The sequence below is a fragment of the Pongo abelii genome, chromosome 9, assembly GCF_028885655.2.
Source record: "Pongo abelii isolate AG06213 chromosome 9, NHGRI_mPonAbe1-v2.0_pri, whole genome shotgun sequence".
Taxonomy (NCBI): Eukaryota; Metazoa; Chordata; class Mammalia; order Primates; family Hominidae; genus Pongo; species Pongo abelii.
In genome coordinates, this window is record NC_071994.2 from 15,783,512 (window position 1) to 15,792,001 (window position 8,490).

Here is an 8,490-nt window from a genome sequence, read left to right on the forward strand (position 1 = left end):
AAAAACAAGCTTTGGAAGGGCGATAACCTTAAAAAATCGTGTGGATAAACAAACCCAAAACACACATTGCCTCTCATCTGCTCCAGAGAATGTGACCCTCTGTTTCCTGAGTCTGTTTATTCCACATGGGCACAGTGAACTCCACAGCATGTACTGATGGGGGCAGCATTTTATCCCAATGACATATACTGAGCTACGCACTTGGACATTGTGCAAAATTAACTCTCCTAGGATTCCACTTTCTTTACTTCTCTTGTTCTCTCTTCTCCATCCTCAGTTAAAGCCTGTCATCTATTCTTAGATTATTACAGGAATTCCTTAACTGGTCTCCTGTTCTTTGGTCTGCATTCCTCTTACCTCATTCTCTTTGTTATTTCCAGAAATGTCTTTATATTCTAAATGAGACCATGTTATTTCTTTGTTTATTTTTTTAAATGGTACCCTATTGCCTGAAAAATAAAGTTTGAACTCCTTTTTTTTGGGTCAGGCGCAGTGGCATAGGCAGGCGGGTCACTTGAAGTCAGGAATTTGAGACCAGCCTGGCCAACACAGTGAAACCACATCTCTATTTAAAATACAAAAATTAGCTGGGCATGGTGGTGCGCATCTATAATCCCAGCTACTCAGGAGGCTGAGGCAGGAGAATTGCTTGAACCCGGGAGGTGGAGGTTGCAATGAGCCGAGATCGCACCACTGCACTCCAGCCTGGGTGACAGAGCGAGACTCTGTCTCAAAAAACAACCAAAAAAGCCCCCAAACTCCTTTTTTTTTTTTTTCATCCAAGACTTTTCTTCATCTTGGATATTATCTGGTGCCTTGTTTCCTTTGATTCTGGTTTCAGTGGCTCAAATATTATGCAAATTATTGTTTGCCTATGCTTTTGGGTCTACGTTCCTGTTGCTGCCTCTGCCTACCATGTCCTTCCCATTCTCAGAATATCCCAACTATCTGCCTTGACAAATCCCGGGCTTTCAACACTCAGGTTCAGGGTATACTCCTTTGACCACATGTTCCTAACACCCCTCACCTAGGTCCCTCGTTTGTGTCTCCGCCATTCTCTACCCTGACACCTATCGTGGTTTATAGCATCTAATTTCTTGTATGTCTGTCTCTCCTTAATTCAGTATAATTTTCCTATTAAGCCTCAAGTTCATCCTGTCTGCTCAATGTTTTATTCATCCTAATGTTTTTAAAGCCTCACCTAGTCTGGGGCACATGTTAGGTGCTTATTAATGTTTTTTACATTAATGAATACATCTAGCTGATAAGGGCACATCGTGACTTGTATGTATTGGTCTTTGAGTCTGAGTGAGTGAGAAGGATCTTGACGAACACAGGCTAAGAAACAATATTGCTCATATATATATGTATACATATATATATATATATTTTTTTGAGATGGAGTTTCACTCTTGTCACTCAGGCTGGAGTGCAATGGTGTGATCTCGGCCCACTGCAACGTCCGCCTCCCGGGTTCAAGCAATTCTCCTGCCTCATCTTCCCGAGTACCTGAGGTTACAGGTGCATACCACCATGCCCAGCTAATTTTTGTATTTTTAGTAGAGGTGGGGTTTTATCATGTTGGCCAGGCTGGTCTTGAACTCCTGACTTTAGGTGATCCTCCCACCTTGGCCTCCCAAAGTGCTGGGATTACAGGCGTGAGCCACTGTGCCCAGCCTATGTTGCTCATATCTTTGACTTGGTTTCAGATGCTAGGTAAAGATTCATGTTCTGATCCAGGCCATGAAAATGTTCTGTGACTTTGAGAGAGCCGCTTTGCCTCTTTGTGCCTCAGATCCTCAATGGTGAAATGCCGCGGCAGTCTATGATAATGCAGTGTGGGATAATGTTAAGAGCTTTGGAGTAGGGCACACCGGGGCTGGAATTCTCTCTCTTCCTACTTTGTTACCTTGGCAAGTCTTTTATTTTTCTTTAGTTTACTCCTCTGGAAACTGGGAAGCATAACACCTTGTTAGGTAGCCTAAGGATTAAATGAGGTAGTGTTTGTAAGTACCCGTCATTCAGTAGTAGGCATTCAGTTAACTTGGTTCCTTTCCGTTTCTCCTAAAACCAAATCTTTCCTGCCTATCATGAAGGGTTATTTATGAAGACATTTGCAAAATGTAAAATGCTATTCTGTGAAAGGACAGCTTCTCTTTGAATCAGCTTGCTTATTTTTGTTTCAGTGAACATGTGTGAATTGACCGAGTGGAACCGAGGCTTCAGCACTGGGTGAATGGGTTTGGGACTAAAGCTGTTTCCAAATCAAAGAGAAATGACACCCAGTGAGCCATGGGCAAAGTATGCATATGGAGCTGACTTTGAAACCTTCACAGTTGTTAAGGGAATTTGAGGTTAAAGTCATGTTTTTTTTAAGCAAGCACCTATTTGGTAGAAAGAGCTTCATGATCCTCATGGGCAAACCCTAAACTGAAACAAAATCTGCTCCTTTCTTTTTCTTATTTTATTTTATTTCACTTTAATTTATTTTTGGAGACAGAGTCTCATTCTGCTGCCCAGGCTGGAGTGCAGTGGTGTGATCTCTGCTCATTGCAACCTCTGCCTCGCGGGTTCAAGCAATTCTCGTGCCTCAGCCTCCTGAGTAGCTGGGACTGCAGGGGTGCACCACCATGCTTGGCTAATTTTTTGTGGTTTTAGTAGAGATGGGGTCTCACTATGTTGGCTCAACTGAGTTCAGGCAATCTGCTCATCTCAGCTTCTCAAAGGATCACAGATGTAAGCCACCACCTGGTCTATTTTTCTATCAAATACAAACTGCCTTCTCTTTTATTATGCTGACCCCATTGCTGTGGTTCCTTTTTATGAAGATATTACTTATTTCCCAATGTTTAACATCCTTTTTTTTTTGGTTTCCTGTTGCTAAAGTTTTCAACTATTTTTGCCATATCTTATACACTTGACACATTTTTCATGCTCATCATATTCATGTATAATCCATAATATCTCACACTCTGACAGTTCAATATTCTTACCTAGGTCCTTCAGTGTCCAACATGAATTTACACCATCTGAGACTGGGTAGCTGGGCCTCAGCATATATAATGGTGGGGAAATATGGTGCTTGAAGGCAAAGTCCTTCTGAAAATAAATTATACCAGATTTCAATGTCTTCTCTTCAGCCTTCATGTTGGAAAGGGCTGACTAAGAGAGTTACATCATTGTTGGCTCTTCTCCTTGGCTCAAAATGTCCTTGCTACGTGCACTAATGTCTCAGGCTCAGGCCTAATATGAGAATTAGCAAAGGAAATTTTATTGGATGTGAGTGTGGAAATAGAGTGGGCATTCTTCTGGTAGTGTCAGAGTTCCAGAGGGAGTTATTAAACAGTTTTCAAGTTATTACTGCAAGCAAGTCCACACATATGCACACACACACACACACACACACACACACAGAGATACGCACAAGGATGCCCACGTTTCTCTGCTTTCCAAATTCTTGCAAGGCCCCAGAACACATGGACATGAATCTACCTATTCTGTGATTCTCTGAGTTTTGGGGAAATATTGGTCTCTGGAAACATCTAATGTCATATAATCATTCACACTGAACGAGATCCTGACATGCCCAAAGAGACAATTCGTTTTCAGGGGAGCAACAAAACTTATATATTACAATGATGTATGACCCTTCAAAAGGCCTCAGTACACATAACTATATACAGTATATTATTGGTATTGAATTTCCTCATAAGGGAGCAATTAGGAAAAATAGTTAATAAAGCTCCCTGAGGGGGCTAATAATTTTTTTGTGTGTGTGTGGAAACAAGGTCTTGCAGTGTTGTCCAAGCTGGTCTCCAACTCCTGGGTTCAAATGATCCTCCTGCCACGAGTAACTGCGACTCTAGGCCCTTGGGGCTGCAGGGGAGCTGATGCAGAGTCCTGGCTCAATATCTCTGTCTTGTAGGACTCAGGGAGGATCACGGATGTATGTCAACTACTAGGATCTTCTTGGCCAAATATTAATGCGTTATAACAGTTTGGTACCTTGCAAAATTTTTTCAATGTGTTGCAATTTCTTGAGCTTCCTTACTTCTCTTGGATAATTTTTGAATGATTGTTGAAGGCTGAAGGGTGGATTTGAGGTGCGTATGGAGGAAGAAGGAGGATTCATTGTCTTTAGATATCTACTCTCTTGGAATCCTTCCCTTGAGAGAGAGGTGGATTCTAACACAGACCCAGTGGCTATTCCCAAATGACCCTGAATACAATGTGTTTCTTTTCTCTCCTGGAACAAAAAGTGGGCCATGAATGCATAAAGTGTATTTATTAGACAGGTTTTGTTTTCTTGAACCACCATGATTTGTCTTGAATTGTCTACCCATACATAAACAAAAACTACGGTTTTATTCCAGTCATAAAAGCCCCGAGGGTGAAATGTAAAGAGGGTATAAAGAAGAAAAGGAAGTTCAGGTTAACATAAAAAAAATTATCTCTGCACGTGTATGTACCCAAACCATACAAGCATCTTTTTAATTTCAGTTGGTAAACCAGTAGACTAGACCTGAGAACAGGAAATACTTGGTCCATGTATAAATTTGTCCATGTACATATTTGACTTACAGTTTAAATATTCCTTCCATTTTCACTAATTGGTGAAATATACTTAAGATTCTGTACTTAAAATATAAAATCAAGGCCAGTCACGGTGGCTCATGCCTGTAATCACAGCACTTTGGGAGGCCGAGGCAGGTGGATCACGAGGTCAGGAGATTGAGACCATCCTGGCTAAAATGGTGAAACCCCATCTCTACTAAAAATACAAAAAATTAGCCGGGCGTCATGGCGGGCGCCTGTAGTCCCAGCTACTCAGAAGGCTGAGGCGGGAGAATGGCATGAACCCAGGAGGCGGAGCTTGCAGTGAGCCGAGATAGCGCCACTGCACTCCAGCCTGGGCAAGAGAGCAAGACTCCATCTCAAAAAAAAAAAAAATAATAAAGTGATTTCAATAATTGACTGGATATAGCAGAGTCACCAGAGGAAGCATATATGAAATAAATGAGGCCATATTCTGTGTATATGCACATTTAGAAAGAGAGGGATAGGTAGTAGGGAATGTTGATTGAATACCTGATTAATGCCAGGAGCAGTACTAACCTTCACAACTATCATCCTCACAGCATTGATCACATTTCATTCTTTTGACAAACTTGTGAGCAAGTAATGATATTTCCATATTACGGGTGCTGAAAGTGAGATAAGTGTTGGTATGAGTCACAGATAACACCAAAAAGCATTTAGGGTATTGATTTCAACCTTATACCCCCTTCTTCTCCTAAGTCCACAAGCTCAATAGCTCACATTGTTAATTTGATTTCTTCTTTTTGTTTGTATATGCCAGCTAATAGAATCGAGTGGCTATGAAGATATACAATGAAGTGGTGGAAGAAGAGCTAGCTACCTGTTACTCTTAGGCTAGCATTTTGAGAAAACTAAGTCAGACAGACTTCCACTCTCCATCTGACTGCTCACCCCCATTTTCTGCTCTCGGAAGGCCCAAGTCTCCTCTGCAGCCTCTGCATGGCTGACTTCATCTCTTGATTTCTTAGGGAATAGATGATGGGATTCAGCATGGGGGTAATGACCGTGTTATTAATGGATATGGTTGTGTCCGTGGGCAGCGTCGTGAAGGGCCGGCAGTAGACGTAAACGCAAGGCACGAAGTGAAGAGTCACCACCAGGATGTGGGACGTGCATGTGGAGAGGGCCTTGTTCCGCCCCTCCCCAGAGTGGGATCTCAGCACCACCAGAATGACAGTGTAGGAGCCCAGGAGCAGGAGGAACCAGAGCAAGGTCACCAGTCCGTTGTTAGAGATCATGAGAAGCTCCAAAGCAAAGGTGTCAGTGCAGGCCAGTTTTACCACCTGGGGCACATCACAGTAAAAGGCATCCAGTGTGTTGGGGCCACAAAAGGGGAGTGGAAGCATCAGAATTACCTGGATGATTGAATGCAAACCACCACCCACCCAAGAAGCCACCACCAAGGCCACCCACACCTCTTTCCTCATCATGGTCATGTAGTGCAGGGGCTTGGCGATTGCAAGGTATCCGTCATAGGCCATCACAGAGAGGAAAAAAATATCTGCCCCACCAGCAAAGTGGAAGAAAAAGATCTGTGCCATGCAGCCATTGTAGGAGATGGTTTTCCTGTCTGATAAAAGATCCACCAGGAACTTGGGGACGGTGATAGATGAAAAAACGACCTCCAGGACTGATTTGTTCCACAGGAGAAAGTACATAGGAGTGTGCAGGCGGGACTCACAGGTGATAGTGACCACAATGAGTGCATTTCCCAGGACTGTTGCTGCATACACAGCAAAGAAGACCACAAACAAGAAAAACTCCAGCTCTTGGGAACGAGTAAGTTCCAGGAAGAAAAACTCCTTCACATTAGTGTGGTTGATGTGGTCCATGATGGGGATGACTCTCTTCCAGGTCCTACCTTGGGCAAAGATATGTTAGAACTTGGATTATGGCTACATGAGGTGGCAAAATCATTGATCACATACTGTTCTCCAGCATCCAGGTCATCATGACTACACAGAAAAACTGGGCCAATCTTCCCTTTGTGGTCTGGAAATTCTTCTTTCATATGGTTCTTCTTATTGTAAATACCTTGCGTTAACAGGAAAAAACCATCACATGTCTGTATCCTCACTCTGACCAGAGAGAGATGGATGGACTGTGGCCGTTTGCCTATGCTTTACCAAGGGCTTTCACCTGCAATAGCTCATCTTGATTTAGATTCTCATGAAGTTTCTGAAGAGTCTTTAGAATGGTTATCTCCATTTTATATATGGGAAAACTGAAGCTTTACAGCAGTTAATGACTTACTCACATCTGCATAGTCGCAAAATTAGTGAATTGTAAATCGAGGATTCAAATCCAAATCATTCTCCTGACTTGAAAAAGATTCCCTCCTTGACCAAATGTTGGTTAGGCCCTTCTGAGCCCCTTTCTCGACTATTACTCAACCTTGACCTTCTGTGTCTGTCTTTGCTGAGCCCAATTTTAACATGAATCTTGCCAAATCAGTTTAATGAGAATTCCTCACCCTTGAAATCTAATCAAATTATTCACCCCTTACCCTTTTATATATTTATTATTTTTAACCTCATCCCTCACCCTCAATATCTAAGTCCTTGTGTCTAAGTCCTTGGCCAGTCTTTAGCTAGAATTCTTTTATGCCAGTTTAGCAAGAACCACCCTACCTTTGATATCGTTTCTTAGTAATTTTCAATCCACTGACCTCCCTTACTCTGCTCATTGCTTATAAATCTTCACTTGTCTTTGCTATATTTCGAGTTGAGTTCAATTTTTTTCTTCTGTTGCAAGAGTTTTAAATGAAATCTATCTTCCTGTCTTTAATAATTTTCTGGTGAATAATTTTTCTTTAACATAGTCTCCAGAGGTTTTTCCACTGTACCACTCTGAGCAATCAGAGAGTCTGGGTCTTACTTTGGCTTACCAGAATACTAGTGTGTATATAAGGCTTAAACAGTTTATTAAGTAGCCTGACTACCTAATCCTCATCTCATCCCTTATAAAAAGAGAAGAGTCAGGCCTTCATAAGTACTCTTCTTTGGCACTCTGGGAAGCCTGGACCTTGCTATTGGCACACAGGGCTCTTGGTAGAGTATAGAGCTACAATCATTGTTCAGGGCATGTTTTAGTATCACAGAAAAACTGATCATTAGAGCGTCACAGGACTTCAGAGATAAATTAGTCTAATGCTTCTTACTTTAGGAGTGACTAGAGAAGGACATTTATTTTTTTCAGAATCAGAGTTTGAATTGGTGAAAGACAGAGAACTGTGACCAGGTTTGTTGACTCAAATTCCAGGGATATTCTACTATTGCTATATAACAGCAATTTACTATATTAATACTTCTTTTTCCCAAATCAGAAATTCAGTCATGTGAGGACAAACTTCTTTCAGTAAGAATATCTGTATGAACCAGGTGCAGTGGCTAATGCCTGTAATCCCAGCACTTTGGGAGGTCAAGGCAGGCAGATTGCTTGAGTTCAGGAGTTTGAGACCAGCCGGGACAATAGTGAGACCCTGTCTTAACAACAACAACAAATTAAAAAAAAAATTAGCCAGGCATGGTGCTGTGCACCTGCAGTCCCAGCTACTCAGGAGGCTGAAGTAGGGGGATCACTTGAGCCTAGGAATTCGAGGCTGCAGTGAGCTATGATTGTGCCATTGTACTCCAGCCTGGGTGACAGAGCAAGTCCCTGTCTCTACAAAACAACAACCCCGCCCCCAAACCATTTGATACAGCAGGCATGTGAAACAAAAGAATATCTGTATGTCCCAAAGACTCATACTCTGGATGATTTTAAAAAATTTAAGAGGCCGGGTGCGGTGGCTCACGCCTGTAATCCCAGCACTTTGGGAGGACGAGGCAGGTGGATCACGAGGTCAGGAGATAGAGACCATCCTGACTAACACAGTGAAACCCCGTCTCT

At 42.3% G+C, this 8,490-nt stretch overlaps 1 protein-coding gene across 1 annotated transcript; it reads right to left on the reverse strand.

Annotated features, from left to right (window-relative positions):
* Positions 1-5,486: 5,486 nt before the first annotated feature.
* LOC100460158 (olfactory receptor 4D6) lies at positions 5,487-6,431 on the reverse strand. The gene has a single exon (XM_002833643.4). It carries the CDS (start codon positions 6,429-6,431, stop codon positions 5,487-5,489), a length of 945 nt encoding a protein of 314 aa, XP_002833689.3.
* Between the last annotated feature and the right edge of the window lie 2,059 nt (positions 6,432-8,490).

Excerpts from the sequence above, each read along its gene's own strand:
- LOC100460158 (XM_002833643.4), bottom strand. The coding sequence starts at position 6,431 with ATGGACCACATCAACCACACTAATGTGAAGGAGTTTTTCTTCCTGGAA.